We start from the raw sequence: 22991 nt of genomic DNA on the forward strand, positions 1-22991 counted from the left end.
ACTACTATAGTCTAATAAAACTGTCAAAGCATTGAGGACTCAACGAAATGAAACCGACAGAAGAAAAAGGCAAACAGTTGGTCTCCTGAATGGAGCCAGTTACCTACATTCCCTCAAGGTTGCTCTGACATTGACTGTCTGCCTTTCATTGCTGCCAACCACAACAGAGAGACAGGATCTGTCAAAAGAAAAAAAGGCAGAAAGCACAACAGTCTGAGAAAGAGGAAAAATAATATAGCTCAGATCTGATGTGTTTGAAAGGTGCTGCGAGGAGACAGACTGGGGGGGGTCTGAACTTACTAATGCCTTCATGGCTGACAAGATGGATGGGAATTGAGCTAATGTGCAATAGGACAAACAGGCCACCTTATCAAGGTACTTTAGTTACCCCATAAGTAGCTTATTGCAAAAGCTGTGTCTCATTTAGTGCTGTGTTCAACTCATGGAAATCTATGAAGTATTGGAAGAGGCTGAGAAACAGCTAACGTGCATGTAGGCTAAATACAAGCATGGACTCCAACTGGAAATGCAAGCCAATGTTGAAATATTTTGCCATTCAAAAGTGAAGTGAACAAACAATACTCAATTGCCATGTGCGCTAAAGCACTCAACACTACGCAGTCAAACTATGCCAAGTATGAATGCCATTCATGTCACTGGGCTGATTCAGACAGGCATCAATGAAGATGCAGGTGGGGATTTGACAGGTATGTTCAAAATAAACAAAGTCTCAACCTGACCTGGAAAAGCCTTAGCACACACATGACTTATCCCACAGCATGTAGCCTAATATAACTTCAGTTATCCACATAACTGCAAACAAACATTGCCGATTTTTTTAGAGTAAGTAAGTTGTCATTACATTGTCTAATAGTCTGACAAACAGTACGGTAAGTCCAGCTTCTCTCTGTCCTCTACATGTGATGATGCCTCTCCTCACATCTCTCCAATTAGCCAACATAACAGGGAGGGGGTAGAGGGAGGCCCCCACCAGTCCCAGCCTCGAAACTGACTGGACATTCCCCTAGATCGCTGCCAGACACAGTTCCTGCCTGGGTTCCCCCTTCCGATCCCCACTCCTGTGCCACTGCCAGGCCCTCCCCTCTCACATGGACCAGACGTGCGCAGGCAGGCTGCACCATCGTTAGTTAGTTACAGCCTTCTACATTAGGGGTCCTGGCCGATCGACCTCACGCACCCCGTTAACATAAGCAACGGTTATGGCACTGGGGCCCTTGAGGGGAGGGTTTCCATTTCCCACTTTCAACCTCTCCTGGCCTCACACACAAGAGGCCGACTCCCCTTGAAGTAATGACATTGATTTTGTTTACTTTCAAGGAAGACTGCCTTAGTAGGAACTGACAAGTGTTGGCAGGAAAGGAACTAAACTAGCCACCACCGTCCACCCCATTGAAAGATCTTCAATTCATTCTAATTTTGATTACATTACACCAGTCAGACAACAGCTGTTTGGCTCAAGCTTTACCCCGGGACTTATAAAGAACACCATACTGCTATAGGATAATGGGTTTGGCAGAAGCCTTCATTGAATTAAGTTGATTTCACTGTTGACGCCCCTCTACCGCCAGTCCCTGACCAGCCTCAGCCATGACGACCCCTTGGCACACAGAGAGCATGTTATCCATCAGGCCTGTGTGTTTTTTTTTTAAAGGCTCATAATCGCCAGGCTTAGTATTGCAGCGGTGAGCGGAAGCCTGGGTGAGACTGAGATCAGTGTGGGATCTGGATGGATAGACTGAGGCAAATGGCACCCCGTGGATTTGCCTACTCTGCTCATGACGTTTTGTCTGCAAGGCTGTTGAGGACATCGACGGAGAATCCAAAGCGGCTTGTGTTTTTACATCCGCCTCAGGCAGCCTTCACTCTAATTTCAAACAAATGATCCTTCTGAACAGGAGATAAAGGGTTTTGGTGTAGTGTTGCTAGGCAGCCATCCCTCGGCTCCTTTACAAGACTCTAATCAAAACAAACGTGTCGTAATCAGTCTGGTAATGAAACAGCTCCCTCTCCAGTTCCATGCATATTTCATTCCCTAAGCACAGCTCTACACTGTTTTATAACATCTATCAGAATTGTCAAGTCAAATAGTTTAATAAAAGAATGCTTTTTTCCTGGAAAAAAAATTCATTTTGTAACTGAAGGTCGAAATAACACCTGTAGGTTACAGTAACGTCATAAGTAGCCAATATCCTCATGTTAAGACAACATGCCCAGTCAGTCCCTAGACTGCCCCTTCCTTCCCCATTGCCCTATCACCTGCTGTTGTCTGGAGAGGGCAATGGTGTCCGCATGCTTCCAATCCCAAACAGTTTCTGCATATATTATGACGATTGTGACTTTTTTTCGTTTTGGTCTACGGCAAGGGTTTTTCCCGGCTGTTCGCAGAGCCGAAGTCAACGCCCCTTCGCCGGTCATTGGTCAACAGTAGGGATTCTTCAAATAAGTGTTTGTTGTCCATAAACAATGTTCGGTGCAATATTCTCAAAATACACTTGAGAAATACTGCACCAAACATCTTAGTTAGATGTCAAATTGTGTGACTAAGATCTCCTTGACAAAATCATCAACATTTGTGAAAGATTTGTTGAGTTATCCTAGATTAATTCAGACTATTTTGAGGAACTGTATACTGTTACGGCGTCTCCAGATGGACAAAGAGTACTATTTCAGCCTTTTTTAAATTTTCAAGCCAAGGTCTTTTAAGGGAGTACACGAGCACACTCGTTCGGCCAGCTGAACCGAAGCATGCAGAAACCTTAAGCCACCAAACAGTATGGCAACAGACATAACGCCCCTTCACCAGCGGCTGCCCCCCCCCACAGACCCTTTTCACTTCCACTGAGTGCTTACAGACCCCTAAAACGTCTTTACAATTTTCCCATCCCCTCCACTCCCCCTTGAATGCCCAAGGGGGTTTAACAGGGGTGGTGAGTGTCCCCCTGACAGAGGGAGAGAAAGGTTGCTGGGGTGTAGGGTTCGGTTTGGGGGCTGTCAGTTGGGCTAGAGCGTCGCAGAGTGGAGGGGCGGCATCTTCACAAACTGATTAAGAACCGCAGCACGTTAACCAACTGGCAGCCAGAGCCTTCAGATTGACATTAAATGGTCACACTCCTCCCGGTAAGCACGTTAAGCATTCTATATACCCACCATGTCCCCCACTCCCCGGTCTCTATCCCCGCTCGCTATGCATTTCATTATTGCCCCACTGGTGTGTGAAGATTGAGATAAAATGGGGGGGGGTGGAGGCTATAGGATCTACTCCACCACTTTGGTATGGGAGGATGCATAGGGATAGTAGGGGGAAATCAACGGAAGGCGACAGTTCAATCACAACTCATACCATCCTCTACTGTATGAAAAGGGGGTAGTGATGTCTAACAAATAAACAAACACTGCCCAGTGCAGTCCAGTCCAGATTATTGTAGCAATTTGATGGAATGGAATCAACATAGAGGAATAATGAACGTCTCAAATATTACGTGTGTGGGGTATGCCTTTTGCCTATATTTCAGGATGAATATGACACAGTCAACTGACTTATTTGACATGGAAAGTATTCCCACCAAAAAAAATCTGCGCTTTCCCCACAACAATTGTATTCGCTCGAATCAGGACAGCCAGTCCATTCCAGTGCCATTTCAATCCGCGCTAAACTGACCATTAATTAGATTATATAACCTGCCTCTGGTGCTCCTGGTTTGCGATTCTTAACACACAACTCGCGTGCATTTCCATCCAAACCAATGGATAAATCATGGTGTGTTTTAGAGAAGGCAACCCCTGTCAATAACAGCTAACGTTACTAACGAGATATCATAATTATTTATAACCGTGAAACTAAGCCGATCAGCAATGCACGCTACCCTTGTAGTTATATTTAACGTTTCAGCTTGTTGGCATCAAGTCTTATCAGCCTAGCTACTATCATTGACTTTGGCTCGTTTACTGTAAAGTAAAATAATATAGCTGACGTTACCCTTTCCCATAATGTATTGCTATAAATCATCAGCTAATGCAAGTTAGTAAATAAAAACAATGTAACTATGAAAACTGGAACAGTAGAAAAACACTAACGGTAGTGTTAGTGCTCGAGTCACATAATAATAGAATACAATGTATGTGGCTTGAGCTGGTGTGACGCCGCATGTCAAACAATCTGTGGTTGGATATCAATAAAGTATTCCTTACCATGCGTAATCACACGTTGAGCTTTGGCAGCTTTCAATACAAAGTTGGTGCATGGCAGAGAATGATGCAGAAAAGCATTCTCCTGTGCCTTTTCCGAAAAATACCCGTAAATGACAAATCAGGAATTTTGTCTTCGCAGTTAGCTAGCATTAGCCACCTTCAGCTCTCGTGCTGCAGGGGCTTACTGACTGACTGGATAACTGTTTGAGCAGCTTCATAACAAAAATACCGAGATCGATACTTGAAAAACACACAGCAAGAACTTTGTATTTTAGCGCAACGATGCACTAAAAGGACAATTTTCGCAACACAAAGCAATGATAAACGTCAAAAGTATCACGTTATAGAAAAAAATATCGAAAAAAGCAGCAAAACGAAAAAGCAACAGAAACAATTCGACTCAAAAAGTAGCTGAGTTGTTAACGTTAGCTAGTTGGCATTAGTCATTGACTGTTGTAAGGAGTCATTTGTAAATTAAAGAAAACAGGCAGATTTCAGTAAATTGTCGACGAAAATTGCTAGCTAGCTAGCCGACTTGGGTTAAAGTGCAAAATGAAATATTTTGTGTTTAGGCCGCTAGCTGAGGAGCTAGCAGGTTAGCAACAACATCTGACCGACGACCTTGCTACTACGAATGCAAATTGAAAAACGAATCCAAGAAAATACATTCTCGAAAAATCCAAATGTAGGAGTGGACAGTCATAATGCGTTCAGTGAGCTCTCGTTGACAGCGTTCTTGCAGCCATTTTGTTCAAACTAAGACCGCTCGCTCTCTCCTCTGAGCAGAAATAATGTAGGAAGTGGCCCCCATGCCCAAGCAGCCAATCCACGTGATCTCCCACTAACAACACAGCATGATCCCGCCCCGTCGTACCCTTGACAATGGCAGTCTGATTTGCTCACTATAATAAATGATGGACAGGCAGATATAGAGGCTGATAAAATTGTGCATGTTTTATTTGCAGCCTACCTTGGGCACTATTCAGTTGCATATGTGTGGTAAATATGTGGTATTGACTATCATATAGGTTATTTCTGTTAGGCCATGTAAATCACCAATATGTTTATATTTACGGCAATGCAAAATAACAAATTTAGTTCTGTGAATAAAAGGCTAAATACTTTCAATAATGTATCGAAATAGTATGTGATTAGTTTGCAAATTAGAAGTTTATGCTAGAAGAATAAATAATTTTACAACGGCCCTTGATTCTATCACATTACCTTCCTCAAAATCTTGAAGTCACATGAAGTCCACCAAGAAGGAGCATATTTCAATTCCAGACTAATTGACAATTGATTGATGTAGGACGACTATTCCCCTTGTTCTGCTTCTCAGATTCAAGAAAGGATTGTGGCCCCAACTCATTCTCGATGCCTCTTTTCTTATGGAAATGACCATGCATCGTGCAGTATGCACACAGTGGGAATAGGTCAAAGTTGTGGTCCACAAAGGGGAGAACTGACCAGTGAGAACAGCCTAGACTAGACTGCACAGCCCCATAGATCACAGCAGAGACTGTCAATGAGAAAGCCAGAGCTCAGAAAAAGTTTCTTCCTATTCAAGGCAAGCTGCCCAAAGCTATTGCGAAAGCCAACTCTAGCTGAATGGGAAAAGCAGCTGTTTAAACTTGGGGGTTAAGGGAGGTGAGCAGAGAAGGCTGCATTCCTTGGAGTTTTCATGTGATAACAAACTTGTAATACTGCCACACACAGTGAGCTCCAAAAGTAAAACTATGAGGTTAAAGTGCAGACTGCTAACTTTCATTTGAGTGTATGTTCATCCATATTGGGTGAACAGTTTAGAAATTATAACCCTTTTTGTACATAGTCCCCCCCATTTTTGGGGACCAAAAGTATTTGGACAAATGCACTTATATGTGTATTAAAGTAGTAAAAAGTTAAGTATTTAGTCCCATATTCATAGCATGCAATGACTACATCAAGCTTGTGACTACACATTTGTTGGATGCATTTGCTGTTTGTTTTGGTTATGTTTCAGATTATCTTGTGCCCAGTAGAAATTAATTGTAAATAATGTATTGTGTCATTTTAGAGTCACTTTTATTGTAAATAAGAATATAATATGTTTCTAAACACTTCTACATTAATGTGATTTCTACCATGATAATGTGGATGCTACCATGAATCCTGAATTAATTGTGAATAATGATGAGTGAGAAAATTAGACGCACAAATATCCTACCCCCAAGACATGCTAACCTTTCACCATTACAATAACAGGGGAGGTTAGCATTTTGGAGGGGTATGTGTCACTGTCCCAATACTTTGAGGTCACTGTATATACTGTAGGTAGGTGTGAGGTTATTCACATTACAATACTGCACTTTCGTAGAGTGCATTTTGCAAGCACTTGCCAGCATCAGAGCAAGCCTGCCATCCAGGCAGGCTAATGCAGAACTAACATCCACGTTTGCAGAACTCTCACCACAAAGTCATTAGTGCACTTTAAAAAGAGAGATGGAGATCTATGCCCCCACGTAGGACACCATCACATCTCCCACTTTAACAGTGAGTGGCAAGTAGCTGGACGTGAATGCAGAGAAGAACAAAAGGGTAAACAACTGACATCTATTCTGAGTTTACATCCTAAATGGCACCCTTTTCCCTACATAGTGCACTACTTTTGACCAGAGCCAGTCAAAAGTAGTGCACTACATAGGGAATAGGGTGCCATTCGGGACGATATTTAATCAGTGCCGCATTTTATTTTTTAGGTGTCTCAGATGATTCTTTGACTTGGGCCAATTTCCCTAATTGCTTTCACATTTAAGCTAGCCGTCTGATGGAGGGGCGGCAATGAGAAAGGTCTGGTTGATATTCTGTTAAGAGGAAATCCAGACATGAAGCGAGGCGGACGGACTGCGGCGCTGGCAATCACTCACTTTCTCCTCTCTTCTGCTCTCCTGGGATACTCCTCTCCTCCGTCTTTCTTTCTTTCTTTCCCTTTCTTTCTTTTCTTCATTTAAGCACCCTGTGCTCATGTCTTTTGTTTTAATTCCAGTTCAATCATGAGTGCGTTCCACAGAAGGTTTTAATTTCTTGCCTGCCGTGAGATCTTGCTAGCAGAGAGACACTCCCACACACAAGTTACTGTATATCTGCGCACACACACTATTGTGGTTACATGTATATTTGATGCATGTGCTTTCGCTACAGTTGAACATTTAAAAAATGTTATACTTTAAACATGCTTGCCATGAGGGGAAGTATCACTCCCTTCTGAAACATTTCTAGACAGTCAAAACTGAGACAGACACAATCAGGAACCAATTGTACAAAGCAAATCTCAATAGGTTTGGCATTTCTTTAAGAAACAGACTGAGATATTCCATGTGTTATGATGATGAAGAATACTAGCCTGGTCCCAGATCTGTTTGTGCTGTCTTGCCATCTCCTATGGTCATTGGAGAGCTAAACATTCAAGCTGTCAAGACTGCAGAAACAGATCTTGAACCAGGTCAGAAGAAAAGTACATATAAATGACAATCCAGCCAAAAGTCTACAATTTATCAGTTCTCACGACACGAAAGCCCCTCTCCCAATTTTCAGTTAATTGCCTTATCTTGTGGAATTAGGAATTAACAAAATAAATATGACCGGGTGAAAAGCCAAACAATTCACTGAACGACGAGCCAAAAAGTGGATCTTTGTTTACACTCCCTCCCTTGTCATTACCTCTGAAAATGGCACCCTATTCCCTAAGTAGTGCACTACTTTTGACACGAAATGGCACGCTATTCCCTATATAGTGCACTACTTTTGACCCCAAATGGCACCCTATTCCCTATATAGTGCACTACTTAGTATTTTGGGTCGGCAGGTAGCCTAGTGGTTAGTGCATTGGGCCAGTAACCGAAAAGTTGCTAAATCAAATCCCGAGCTGACAAGGTAAAAATCTGTCATTCTGCCCCTGAACAAGGCAGTTAACCCACTGTTCCTAGGCCGTCATTGTAAATAAGAACTTGCTCTTAACTGACTTGCCTAGTTAAATAAATAAATAAATAAAGTATAATTTCTTTTTTTAACTAATGCAGTAGACAAGGAACCCATCACTGGTTCCCTGTCTGGTGCAGAATGATAGATGCTAGGCCAGGTTTTTGGTATTGATCATGAATCCTGAATCCTCCAGTCTGGAGATTACGCCTAGGAGTAATCAAAATGCAGACGGTGGCTGCCGCTCCGTTCAAAGTGACATTTCCAAAGGCATGACTTGACGTATGCTAAATGTAACAGCGATGATAATTCCGACATGGGAGTACCAAAAGACAACAACCAAACTAGAGCCTGAGTGTCCCCAACTCTGCGGTTTTCACCCTATTGAATAGAGAGGTGACTATCAACGTTCCACGCACCAATAATACAAATCATAACATCATTCCATGCTGCTACAGGTATAAGATTCATTCAGCATTCCAGAAACCATGAAACTAGTCATTTACTGTAGTAGTGGTAGGGCTGTCATATAACCTATACTGTCATCTTCTCTGAGGGCCATACCATTGTAATGTGAGAAGAGGGACTTTAGAAAGCATATTGCCATACCCATCAGGTGGACAGACCCTTTTTTATTATAGACCTTGTAAAGATTACAGTGAATTACCCAGAGAACAGAGGGAAAGGACAATAAAATCTGTGAAAGAGAGCGAGAGGAATAGAATCTGGAATAGAGAGCGAGAGAGAGAGAGAGGCAGAGCCTGTTCACCGGTGCAGTGCGTAGTGGACCTTGGCCACAGGGTGACTGATTCAATTTCTATACAGGGGACAACAACAAGCAGAGCTTCTACAGAATAGCCGGTTACAGCAGCAGGCCTAGGGGACTGTATCGACTGAGGGAGGGGTGTGTGTGTGTTTATTGTAGTGCTGGTGGTGTGTTATATGGGCCGAGGGGAGAGTGGAGCAGTGCGGTGCAGTAGGACAGCGTTTCTGAGCTGTGGTAATTTCCCCAGAGAGTACTGGCCAGGGAGAGGGAGGAGAAGGAAGGAGGAGTGGAAGAGGAAAGGAGGGAGGAAGAGAGAGGGAGTGTGTTCAGAAATAATGAGGGATGATACAAACAGCATAGACTGGAGTAATGGAAAGAGTGGCGAAAGAGAGGAAAGGAAGGTTCTTCCAACGCACAGCATCATTAAAAACTCTTTTCAAGCTTTATTTTTGTGACAACTGCTGTCAACACATTTAATAAGCCCATTTCTATTCTCATTTCCAACGTGTAATTTTTATCAATAAGCAGTTTAAGTGCCCTATTGTTTTTGTTGCTAATTCCATCTATTAATTACACTTCAGGTTTACTGATGACCTTGCATATTTTGTTGTTCGTGGTGCCCCTTAATATTAGCATACATTAATCCCAGCTTATCTTTCATCCCAATGAATAGCTCTTTGCATATTGTTTTGTGTGTGTGTGTGTGTGTACATGTGAGTGTGTGTATACCGTTCTGTTTGTGTGTGTGTGTGTGTGTGTGTGTGTGTGTGTGTGTGTGTGTACAGTGCTTGACTTGGGCAGGAGCTCACCGGAGCAGAGTATCGGCAACTTATTTTCTACTGCTAGAGCTCCTGTTCCTGTTATAGAATATTATTGTGGAGCACCTGTACCTAAATATAAACAGTACCGGCACCCAAAATGAGTACTGGGACCTATTTCTGTCATAGTCAAGCACTGTGTGTGTTTGTGTGCATACATTAACGTATGCATGGGTATTTGCCCCCGCCCTCTCCACAAATTCATTAAAGGGAATAAGACCTGTGTGGATTTTATGGTGTTTTGGGAACCGACTGGCTAATCAGATTTATTGCACACTTAAGCTTAATTAATTGCATTTATGGATTCAAATGAATAATGAAGTGCTCACAAGCGTTGTTTCTGTTTCATCAACCTGCAGAGAGGCAAGCCACTGGAACGATGATAATGACCTGGGGATGTGACAGGAGAGCTGTCAATCAACTAAGGTTCAACTCAACAATATCTACTCTTATAGAATGCCATGTTCCTCTAACTACCAATGAAATTAGCCAAATGTAGCCTATTAGATGTATTTCAAATGGGATTGGATTAATTTGTTTTGTATGCAAATATGGCTTCTGGTTTAGAAATCTATGATTATAGGAATAGACAACTGATTCAACCACTAACAGATTTACAACAGAAGGGAAAAATAAGTGTGTGTGTGTGTGTCTGCACGCACGCTCTACGTCTTTGTCCTCATTGGACCTCCCCATACGCTCCAAGATTCCATTAGAAAAGGTGGCACTTGTCCAATGAAAGCCAATGTGTATTACTGTGTATTACTACCTGGGCCTCCACAAACAGACAACATATCCTGACCTTCATACGATCTACCACCAGATCAATAGCATCATCATTGCAGAGGACTGTCCACAGATTAACCCAGCCAGGGCTCCTGCACGCACGCACACCTTCCCCCAGCAGGGCCCCATCGTCATCGATCAGCCTGTATTGACTGACACAGAATTGGCGTGTGTATTGTACACACACACACACACACACACACACACACACACACACACACACACACACACACACACACACACACACACACACACACACACACACACACACACACACACACACACACACACACACACACACACACACACACACACACACACACACACTGCTGTTGACTTTGATTTTTACTGGCTGCCTGGCTGGCATGGTGATTACTGGGGGGGAGGGAGAGTGTGGGTGTTTTGGAATAAGAGCGATGGTGGTGGAGGGAGGAAATGAATTTTTTTGTGGGCACAGTGGCTTGACCTTTGACTTGAGGGCACATACTGTACACAATGTTGGTGGGACGTGCTGTGGTTTTTTCATTAGCTGGCAGAGTTACAATGTTATGGCTATGGATGGAAATCATATTACGCACACACACAAAGACAAACCACATCTCCATAAACATGCACCCACACACAAACAAAACAACAATGCGAGGGACAAGCAAATCAATAACAACACGGCTTTTATCCGCCAAAAGGCAGCCAAGTCATTCCCTCTCCCATATAAATGTAGGTGGCATATCCAAAGGCTAGGGCTGATATTTAGGAGTCCATTAACAGAGGTCTGAGATGGGTTAATTCACTGTTTGCAGCACCAGGAACCCCAGGGCCTCAGGGCACAGAGAGAGAAGGGAGGGATGCAGAGAAGATGGAGGGGGTAGGGTGTTGGTTGGGCGTTGGAGAGAGGGGTTTGTGTTGAGCAATATCATCCCTTTCCCCTCTTTTTCTCTTTGCCTCTCTGCCCACCACCGTGTCATTTTGATTAATGCTGCTTTCCTTTGCGGTCACAGGAATAGTGCCCCCCCTCCCACACACACACGGACTGGAGGGGGGTAATGGCGGCATAATTCACTCCCTGGTGAAAGCTGTGCTCTCTCCACGGCGGCTGTGGCTCTAATCTGAAATGTAATCAAAACTGTCCGTAATACAATGGTGTTTCAAGAGGCTAGAGAGAGAACCCTAATGATATATTTTATATTTGAGATTCTTCAAAGTAGCCACCCTTTGCCTTGATGACAGCTTCGCACACTCTCAATTAACAGGTGTACCTTTGTGGAATTTCTTTCCTTCTTAATTCGTTTGAGCTAATCAGTTGTGTTGTGACAAGGTAAGGGTGGTATACAGAAGATAGCCCTATTTGGTACAGGACCAAGTCCATATTATGGCAAGAACAGCTCAAATAGGCAAAGAGAAATGACAGTCCATCATTACTTTAAGACATGAAGTCAGTCAATGCGGAAAATGTCGAGAACTTTGAAGGTTTCTTCAAGTGCAGTCGCAAAAACCATCAAGCGCTATGGTGAAACTGGCTCTCATGAGGACCGCCACAGGAAAGAAAGACCCAGAGTTGCATAACCCCAGTATATCGTGGACAGAGTTGTTGTTGGGTTGGGTTGTTGGGTTGTTGGGTTGGTCGCAGGAGTGTCAGGGGAGGTGTCTCTCTGTGTCAATATGTGCCACCTCCGTGGAAAGTCTGGACCTGGCCACCCACGTCCCTATCCTGGAGGAGTACCGGGACCTACAGTGAGGGAAAAAAGTATTTGATCCCCTGCTGATTTTGTACGTTTGCCCACTGACAAAGAAATTATCAGTCTATAATTTTAATGGTAGGTTTATTTGAACAGTGAGAGACAGAATAACAACAAAAATATCCAGAAAAATGCATGTCAAAAATGTTATAAATTGATTTGCATTTTAATGAGGGAAATAAGTATTTGACCCCTTCTCAATCAAAAAAGATTTCTGGCTCCCAGGTGTCTTTCATACAGGTAACGAACGGAGATTAGGAGCACACTCTTAAAGGGAGTGCTCCTAATCTCAGTTTCTTACCTGTATAAAATATACCTGTCCACAGAAGCAATCAATCAATCAAATTCCAAACTCTCCACCATGGCCAAGACCAAAGAGCTCTCCAAGGATGTCAGGGACAAGATTGTAGACCTACACAAGGCTGGAATGGGCTACAAGACCATCGCCAAGCAGCTTGGTGAGAAGGTGACAACAGTTTCTGTGATTATTCGCAAATGGAAGAAACACAAAAGAACTGTCAATCTCCCTCAGCCTGGGGCTCCATGCAAGATCTCACCTCGTGGAGTTGCAATGATCATGAGAACGGTGAGGAACCAGCCCAGAACTACACAGGAGGATCTTGTCAATGATCTCAAGGCAGCTGGGACCATAGTCATCAAGAAAACAATTGGTAACACACTATGCCGTGAAGGACTGAAATCCTGCAGCGCCCGCAAGGTCCCCCTGCTCAAGAAAGCACATATACATGCCCGTCTGAAGTTTGCCAATGAACATCTGAATGATTCAGAGGACAACTGGGTGAACGTGTTGTGGTCAGATGAGACCAAAATTGAGTTATTTGGCATCAACCCAACTTGCCGTGTTTGGAGGAGGAGGAATGCTGCCTATGACCCCAAGAAACCATCCCCACCGTCAAACATGGAGGTGGAAACATTATGCTTTGGGGGTGTTTTTCTGCTAAAGGGACAGGACAACTTCACCGCATCAAAGGGACGATGGACGGGGCCATGTACCGTCAAATCTTGGGTGAAAACCTCCTTCCCTCAGCCAGGGTATTGAAAATGGGTCGTGGATGGGTATTCCAGCATGACAATGACCCAAAACACACGGCCAAGGCAACAAAGGAGTGGCTCAAGAAGAAGCACATTAAGGTCCTGGAGTGGCCTAGCCAGTCTCCAGACCTTAATCCCATAGAAAATCTGTGGAGAGAGCTGAAGGTTCGAGTTGCCAAACGTCAGCCTCGAAACCTTAATGACTTGAAGAAGATCTGCAAAGAGGAGTGGGACAAAATCCCTCCTGAGATGTGTGCAAACCTGGTGGCCAACTACAAGAAACGTCTGACCTCTGTGATTGCCAACAAGGGTTTTGCCACCAAGTACTAAGTCATGTTTTGCAGAGGGGTCAAATACTTATTTCCCTCATTAAAATGCAAATCAATTCATAACATTTTTGACATGCGTTTTTCTGGATTTCTTTGTTGATATTCTGTCTCTCACTGTTCAAATAAACCTACCATTAAAATTATAGACTGATCATTTCTTTGTCAGTGGGCAAACGTACAAAATCAGCAGGGGATCAAATACTTTTTTCCCTCACTGTACAGGTGGCTTATCCGAAGACTCGTGCCACGTGCCTGCCCCCTCATCGCCCATGGGACTGCACTATCAACCTACTGTCTGGTTCTACCCTCCCGCGGGGGCACATCTACCCTCTCTCGCATGCAGAGACCAAAGCCATGGAGGCCTACGTCCAGGAGGCGCTGCCCCAACGATTCATCCGTCCGTCCACCTCTCCGGCCACCTCCAGCTTTTGTTTCCTGAAGAAGGAGGGAGGTCTCCACCCCTGTATCGATTACCGGACACTGAATAAGGCTACTGTTAAATTCAGTTATCCCTTGCCTCTCATACCCACTGTGACCGAACAGATGCATGGTGCTAAATACTTTACTAAATTGGATTTACTCAGTGCCTACAACCTGGTGCGCATCAGAGAGGGGGATGAATGGAAGACCGCCTTCAGCACCAGCACAGAGTACTACGAATACAGGGTAATGCCCTACGGCCTGACAAATGCACCCTTGGTGTTTCAATCATTCATTAACAAGGTGTTTAGAGACATGTTGTGTTGCTGTGTAGTGGGGTAGACAGACAACATCTTGGTGTACTCCACTACACACGAGCAACATGTCTCATGTCAGGTCCGTTTTGGAGAGGCTGATAGGGCATCCCCTGTACTCCAAGGCGGAGAAGTGCCTTTTCTTTCAGCAGGCTGTCTCCTTCCTGGGCTATCGGATATCCACCGCGAGAGTGGAGATGGAAGAGCAGAGGGTCAATGCAGTACGGTCGTGGCCTGTTCCATCCAACATCAAGGCGGTGCAGCGCTTCCTTGGTTTTGCCAACTATTTCAGGCGCTTCATTAGGGGTTTCAGCAGAGTGGTGGCCCCTCTCACCTTCCTCCTGAAGGGAGGTCCTCGACAGCTGCGCTGGACTGGGGAGGCCAACGAAGCCTTCTGTGCGCTCAAGGAACGTTTTACTAACGCATCTGTTCTGGCTCACCCTGACCCGTCTCTGTCTATCGTGGAGGTGGACGCCTCTGAGGTTGGAGGTGCCTAAACTCCATCCATGCACCTTCTACCCACGGAAGCTGTCTCCCGCAGAGCGGAATTACGGCGTGGGGGATCGTGAGTTGTTGGCCGTCAAGAAGGCGCTGAAAGCATGACGGCACTGGTGGCTGGAGGGTGCTAAACACCCATTCATTGTCTGGACAGACCACAGGAACTTGGAGTACATTCAAGCAGCGAAGAGGCTGAACCCGCGTTAGGCTAGGTGGGCCCTATTCTTCACCAGGTTTGACTTTACACTCTCCTACCGGCTGGGATCAAAGAATGTTAAGGCCGATGCGTTGTCCCGGGGGCATGACACAGAGGATCGGAGCGAGAAAGTGACACCCATTATTCCCCTGTTCCGCATTGTGGCTCCTGTGGTGTGGAATGTGGACGCGGACATCCGTCGAGCCCTGCAACAGGAGCCCTCACCTGCTCACTGTCCCGAGGGGTGTATCTACGTGCCCTCTGGTATGCGGGACTGTCTCCTCGCCTGGGCACACACAGCACCAGTGTTGGGGCACCCGGATATAGCCAGTACTATCGACTGTCTCTCCGCTAAGTACTGGTGGCCCACCTTGGCCCGGGACGTCCGGGTTTATGTCTCTTCATGCTCCACCTGCGCACAGAGCAAGACACCTAGACACCTCCCCTATGGCAAACTCCACCCCCTGACGGTTCCACAACAACCCTGGTCCCATTTCTCCGTGGACTTTGTCACAGACCTTCCCCCCTCAGAGGGGCACACAGTTTTTAAAAGCCTGTCGTTTGATTCCTCTGCCTGGTCTCCCTACAGCCCTGCAGATCGCGGAGGCTCTCTTCTCTCACGTCTTCCGGCACTACGGGATCCCGGAGGACTCCCGTGTCTGGAAGGCCTTCATGGAACGACTGAGGATCACGATCAGCCTCACCTCCGGGTACTGTCCCCAATCAAATGGGCAGATGGAAAGGGTACATCAGGAACTGGGTAGGTACCTTCGTAGTTACTGTCAGGACCGGCCGGGGGAGTGGGTTGCGTTTCTGCCTTGGGAAGAATTGCGCACAAAACTCCCTCTGTACCTCCTCCACTAACCTCACACCCTTTCAGTGTGTTCTACGCTATCAGCCGGCCCTGGCACCGGAGTCAGATAGAGGCTCCTGCGGTGGACGATTGGTTCTGTCGCCAAGGTGGTATGGAACACCGCGCACACCCTTCTCCAGCGCGTCATCCTCCGGCAGAAGGCGCAGGTTGATCGTCACCGCAGTGTGGCCCCGGTCTTTCACTCCGGTGACAGGGTCTGGCTTTCTACGAAGGACCTGCCCCTCCGCCTGCCCTGGTGGAAGCTGAGCCCACGGTTTGTGGGGCCTTTCAAAGTCCTAAGGAGAGTCAATGAGGTGACGTACAGATTACAGCTCCCCGTCAATTACCGTATCTCACCCTCATTTCATGTATCTCTCTTCAGGCCGGTGGCAGCTGGTCCCTTGGCTAGTGCTGGACTCCACGACACACCTCCCCCTCCCTTGGATGTCAAGGGGGCCCCGGCGTACTCCGTCTACAGCCTGTTGGACTCTCGGCATCGTGGGGGCTTCTCCAGTACCTGTTCGACTGGGAGGGGTATGGTCCCGAAGAGTGGTGCTGGGACGTTGGGTCGTTCTTTCATTCAGGACTTCCACAGGCGTCATTCCGACCGACCCACACCGCATAATGAAGAGGGTTAAACGAAGGCCTTATACCTTTTAAAGGGTTAATAAGTTATGTTATGGCCTCCCGGGTGGCGCAGTGGTCTAGGGCACTGCATCGCAGTACTAGCTGCGCCACCAGAGTCTCTGGGTTCGCGCCCAGGCTATGTCGCAGCCGGCCGCGACCGGGAGGTCCGTGGGGCGACGCACAATTGGGCTAGCGTCGTCCGGGTTAGGGAGGGTTTGGCCGGTAGGGATACCCTTGTCTCATCGCGCTCCAGCGACTCCTGTGGCGGGCCGGGCGCAGTGTGCGCTAACCAAGGGGGCCAGGTGCACGGTGTTTCCTCCAACACATTGGTGCGGCTGGCTTCTGGGTTGGAGGCGCGCTGTGTTAAGAAGCAGTGCGGCTTGGTTGGGTTGTGCTTCGGAGGACGCGTGGCTTTCGACCTTCGTCTCTCCCGAGCCCGTACGGGAGTTGTAGCGATGAGACAAGATAGTAATTACTAGCGATTGGATACCACGAAAATTGGGGAGAAAAAGGGGATAAAAAAAATAAAAAATAAAAATAAGTTATGTTATGATATGATAAACTGTAAAGGTCTCCTCTTCAGGAGACCTCTGTGTGTGTTAAAACCTGTTTTTGAGTGTTGTGACCTTCAGACACTATCAGAAGGCGTCTACATTCAGACTCTTCCTGTCTGGATCCCACCGTGGTTATCTGGTTTTCTGAGAACACAAGGCTGCCACAGACCTGATGAAACCAGCCACCTGTCAGAAGATGCTTGGAATCGTTAACCTTGTTATGACCCTATACTTGTGATGAAAGGTCAAGTTTCGGTCAAATCCACTTCTGAGCTTTTAATTGCTGATAAGATGGTTGCTGCTGTCAGGTGGAGGTTAGATTGATTAAAATGTTTTTGCCAGGGAAACTCACGCAAGGAGGACTGGGAGAGGCTATATGAGTTACAGGATGTCTTAGACATTTTGCAGAACTTGGGGAGAACTATCATATACTGTTATACTGTACAAAACTTCTGCCTACAATTGTATTACTATAGGAGTATTTTACTTAAACAAAGAGTCTGTGTTTCCTTTCCATTACTAATGTATGTTTGATAATTATATAGACCTGATCATTTGTTGAAGAAATTGACAAACAGTCTCCGGGGTCGTCCCCAAGGTCGGCGAAGCTCCCCGCTGCTGGGGCAGCGCCTAACACCTGGTTCCAATCCCCACTCTATCACTGTATATATTCTCCCTCTGCCATTTGTCTTTGTCGGTCATCGTAAATGTTACTTGTTTTCCTGAGAGGAATCTCTCCTACTATTTCCCGAGTACTTTATATTTTGCACTTTGGGTTCACCCTGTGCCTTTTTGTTTATGAAGATATATTTTGAGCACAACAACGTTTGGGTTTTGTTCCGCTTTGGTCTATGGTGCTTAAATAAATTCCGTAGTTCTAAACCTGCGACTGCCTCCTGCCTACTCCTCTCTACACCAGTGACAAATAGACTCCCGAAGACACATACTGGCACACACAAATACAAACACACATACTGTAGCCTGCATACAACCACACAAGAATACAAGCACATCCTAATTGGAGACTGACACATCAACATTCTATGTTTGCTTCAAAGACACAACACGAGTCCTCCTTTCCCATACCCATTCCCAGATGACTACCAGAGTGATGTCACAATCTTATGAATAGAGTTGTGTTGGCTTGGCTCTGTCACCATGCTTCCTTTGGCCATGGCAGCTCTTAGCAATGCCTCAGTCACCCCCCCCCCCAGTCTCAGTCTGCCCCGGCTTGGCACAGACCTCATAGGATGCGTCCCAAATGGCAACCTATTCCCTATATAGTCCTTCAAAGGTAATGCACTATAAAGGGAATAGGGTGCAATTTGGGACGCACTCATAGACCAGACTGGAGCATGGGCACAAAGAGTGTGCCAGCCTGATTAACGCCATCATTATCACAGCACATGTTAGTACAGCAGACGCCCTCTGCTCTCTCCGTCTGCTCTGAATTCAATGCTGGTCCATCAGAGAAGCATGGAGTTCTATGGCCTACGGTCTATTTGAAAGCCCATTAGAGACAATGCTTCAGTAACAATAGCTGACAGAAAGAGGGCATATAGGTTATGTGAGTCAGTAGTGTGCGTGTGCGACCCTTGCATGCGTTTGATGTGTACGTGTGTTTTTTGTGTGTGAGGGGGTCAGTGGCCAGTGCAGTGAACCGCAGGCCTGTCCAACCAAGATGGCTGCCTCCAACTGTGGTCAAAGGAGAAGCCTGTAATCTCAGACTGGAAGCCAGTCCTGCTGTGCACCATCAATTTGTCTCTCACTTCTCTCTCCCCCTCCCCCTCTCGCCTTTCTTCTCTCCCTGCTCCCTGCTCTCTTTTTCCAGTCGGCGCACACACACACACACACACACTCCGGATCGTCATGAATCTTTCATGGCATCACTCTGTATAATCCCTGAGGCGTGCTCCCCCGAGACCCACACACACACCCCGCCTCCATCACCTTATGCCAGGCGAGAAAGAGGGAGGGAGGGATGGCGAGAGCGAGAGAGAGAGAGAGGGAGGGAGAGAGAGAGATGGGGAAAAGGCGAGAGGGAGAGAAGGGGGAGAAGGGCGGGAGAGCGAGAGTGACAGAAAGGGGAAGGGAAGATAGATGGAGAGGGGGAGAGGGAGGGAAGATAGATGGAGAGAGAGAGAGAGAGAGAGAGAGAGAGAGAGAGAGAGAGAGAGAGAGAGAGAGAGAGAGAGAGAGAGAGAGAGAGAGAGAGAGAGAGAGAGAGAGAGAGAGAGAGAGAGAGAGAGAGAGAGAGAGAGAGAGAGAGAGAGAGAGAGAGACAAATTGTAGGTTTGCAGAAGTACGGGCTTCACAGGGGTCTGAATCCACCACACCTTGGACCAAAGAAAACGACTGACTGATGAAAAGACTAGGAGATAACAAAATAAAGGTTTGTTCTTTTCTTTCGCGCTCCGGGCATCAGTGCCAAGTCAATTGGCTGAGGAATGGTCTGAGGGAAACACTGCTGAAGATACCGATCCCTATGATAATAAAAGGGGCTGTGTGTGTGGCGTGATTAAAAACGTACACGTGTACTTAATATGTATTGTGTAATAAATGTGTAACTTACACGTGATAAATGCTACGTAACTAAATTCTTAATAAAGGCGGAATATTTTAACCCTGTGATGTCACATAATTAACGTAATATAATACATGCATAGTATGCTTAAATGCTTAACAGTAGATTCATTCCGGTTCACTGGGTTTTTGAGAGAGAAAATATCTTGGGGACATAAGTCAACGTGGGAGCAGCAATGCACCCTGGGAGAGCTGAGGTCTAGTGTGTGCATGATGTACTCATGGTAGGAGGAGGGTTGGATTAGATGCGTTAATTATGAGGAAAAACACACGGGAGGCGTCAAGGCATGGAGAATATCTCACCTCACAGCCCAGATGAGCTTATCACACCGCCGCTCCTGATTTACACTGACACTGATTAAGAAGGCTGTCCAGAAGTCAAAGTATGTGTGATAAAACGATAGAAAGAGGTCACTGATGTTGCAAGGTCCCCATACATGCAGAGAAAAAGAAAGAGAGAGAGAAAGAAAGAAAGAGAAAAAGAGAGAAAGAAAGAGAGAAATAATGTCATTACGCTGCTGAGGTTACAAGGTCCTGATATGCAGTATGTGCCATATATACTCAAGACATAAGGCACCCCTCTCACCTTAAAGGAGGAGGGTACACTTCAAGGTCTTTGGCAAATGGGTTAGATAAAGGGTAACGTGTGTGTGTCGTAAATACCAGTGCATTTGGCGGGTCCAAAGTAGTGCACTATATAGGGAATAGGGTGCCATTTGGGATGCAGCCTAAGAGGTCAGTAATGTGTCCCTGCTGGACCTCTGCCCTTCTTTCCATTACGGCTCCCACAAATCCTGCTGTACTAAACGTAGCAGAGGCTCTTTGCACATCACACACACTGCTCTGCCATGCGCTCTGTGTTTGAGCACCACCTACGAAATGCAATTAGGGTGAGTTATGGCCAGGCTGTAGTGGTGGGGGAAGGGGGTGAGAGGGGGATGCATCCCCTCAGCAGCACAGCAACAACCTCACCGCTGCAGCCCAGCCCAAGGAGCTCCAGCCAGTAAGCCAGTCAGCCAGCCAGTAAGCCAGCCAGCCAGCCAGCCATCTACAGTCCATCCAGTCAGTCAGACCTCCAGTCAGTCAGTCAGCCAGGCAGCAGCTCCTTGGCAAGCAGAGAGAGAGGGGGCAGTGCCAATTTCACGCCTCTGCTCCTGCCTCTTCCAGCTGCACATTTCCTGCCTCGCTCTCTTCAAACCCCCCCTATCCTATCACCCTTCCTCCACTGACTACACCCTCTCTCTCCCTCCCTCCCCTTCCTCCCTCCCTCCCTCCCTCCATCCCCTCCTCCCCCGGTCAGAGAGTGACAGCGCGGTGGCATGGGCATCCATCTCCAGATAATAACCCAGCTACATAATAAACCGCCGCCCGCCACATCTGAGCTGCCGAGGAGGAATAAAAAAAAGAAACATTTAGCATCAGCCAACAGCAGCATGACAAACCACGTCCCCTTTAGCAGCTCTGCAGCGATGCCTCGCTACGAGGAGACAAATGCCTCGCTGTAGTCACTAATACATACCCAGTACAAGGGCAAAAGGAGGGCATCAAAACACCTTTATTTACATGCGTAAAGGTAACATTTGTTTGCCATTTGCGCAACACGACGCCTCTTAACGACCCTCCCTCTTCCCCTGATTGAAGAGCCTGCTAATTAGCCATAATTGCTCAACAATAGAATCAGCAATTAATGTGAGATGCAGATGTACGTTGACATATTCCCACCTGTGCAAATGTCAAAAATGCATTACTAAATGCCTGTTGTGGCTACAGCTATCTAAGCAGTCAAACACTAGTTGTGAAGGTGTGTATCTTGTAGCACTATAGGACTACAATACATTCTCTTCTTCCCAGTAACATGGCAAGCAACACGCCTGAGTTTTTCTGCCGCTAATTGTTGGCAGCAGTTGGATTTTCAAAGGCAGGAGCCGGTGAGGGTTTCCCTTTTTAGTGGCACACTGTTTACAGCCTCCACTGCAGAGCAGAGATGAGTCCCACATGGCACCCTATTCCCTTTTGAGGGCACTACTTTTGACCAGGGCCCTGGTCAAGAGTTGTGCCCTAAATAGGGAATAGGTTACCATTTGGGAGTCAACCAGAGCCAGGGCCGCATGGCTGCCTTTGTTTGTACAGCAGCTCCTCCACGCAGTAACAGAGATAATCTCCACTGCTGCTCAGAACAATAGACTGCTGGCTAGCAGAGAGTCCTGGTAGTCTAGAGAGAAGCCCCCCGAGGGAGAAGGATTGTGGGGGTGGAGCGGTGTGAATGTCTGGGTGGGAGGATGGAGGTAAGGGTGATGAGGAGAGGGGTGGGGTAGACTGAGCTGTGTGGATGTCTGGGTGGGGTGGGTTGGATAGAAAGCTGATGAGGAGAGATGTGGGGGTAGAGTAGCATGAGGCAGCATGGATGTCTGGGGTGGGTCGGCTGGGTGGTGGATGTCTGGGGTGGGTCGGCTGGGTGGTGGATGTCTGGGGTGGGTCGGCTGGGTGGTGGATGTCTGGGGTGGGTCGGCTGGGTGGTGAATGTCTGGGGTGGGTCGGCTGGGTGGTGGATGTCTGGGGTGGGTCGGCTGGGTGGTGGATGTCTGGGGTGGGTCGGCTGGGTGGTGGATGTCTGGGGTGGGTCGGCTGGGTGGTGGATGTCTGGGGTGGGTCGGCTGGGTGGTGGATGTCTGGGGTGGGTCGGCTGGGTGGTGGATGTCTGGGGTGGGTCGGCTGGGTGGTGGATGTCTGGGGTGGGTCGGCTGGGTGGTGGATGTCTGGGGTGGGTCAGCTGGGTGGTGGATGTCTGGGGTGGGTCGGCTGGGTGGTGGATGTCTGGGGTGGGTCGGCTGGGTGGTGGATGTCTGGGGTGGGTCGGCTGGGTGGTGGATGTCTGGGGTGGGTCGGCTGGGTGGTGGATGTCTGGAGGTGTGGAATGGTATCAAATACATCAAACATTGTTTGATGCCATTTCCAACCACTCCGTTCCAGCCGTCCTCCCCTCAGCAACCTCCTGTGGAGAGGGGGTACTGTATAGGGAGGGAGTTTGGGGGGAGGGGGGAAGGGGTTTGACCACTTAGAAACCGAGAGCGTCCCTCCCAAGGCCATCAATGGGATTAAGCAGTGCTACCAAGATACTTTTATTGAACCAGGGGGACCAGTTGAATCCGGGGACTATTTTTATCCATATTTTCTCACCATTATATCTACATGGTGCCTTGCCCTTTTCCCATGATTTAAGGGAAAGAGACAGCCAGTTTGTGATCTACAAATGAATATAATCGGCAACATGGATTGCCATGACCACCTCAGA

The 22991-nt window shown here is 46.9% G+C and overlaps 2 protein-coding genes across 4 annotated transcripts in view; both read right to left on the reverse strand.

Annotated features, from left to right (window-relative positions):
* LOC139568494 (trinucleotide repeat-containing gene 6C protein-like) overlaps positions 1-5040 on the reverse strand; it is a 63127-nt gene extending 58087 nt beyond the window's left edge. For all 3 annotated transcript variants that reach the window (XM_071390351.1, XM_071390349.1, XM_071390348.1), the window contains exon 1: positions 4210-5040. The gene's annotated coding sequence lies outside the window, so the exon portion shown is untranslated. The remainder of the gene's footprint in view (positions 1-4209) is intronic.
* Positions 5041-21870: 16830 nt separating this feature from the next.
* Positions 21871-22629, reverse strand: LOC139542420 (uncharacterized). The gene has a single exon (XM_071347832.1). It carries the CDS (start codon positions 22627-22629, stop codon positions 21871-21873), a length of 759 nt encoding a protein of 252 aa, XP_071203933.1.
* Positions 22630-22991: the final 362 nt, after the last annotated feature.

The sequence above is a fragment of the Salvelinus alpinus genome, chromosome 2, assembly GCF_045679555.1.
Source record: "Salvelinus alpinus chromosome 2, SLU_Salpinus.1, whole genome shotgun sequence".
Classification (NCBI taxonomy): Eukaryota; Metazoa; Chordata; class Actinopteri; order Salmoniformes; family Salmonidae; genus Salvelinus; species Salvelinus alpinus.

Coding starts and splice junctions, on each gene's coding strand:
- LOC139542420 (XM_071347832.1), bottom strand. CDS start 22,629: ATGTATTTGATACCATTCCACACCTCCAGACATCCACCACCCAGCCGA.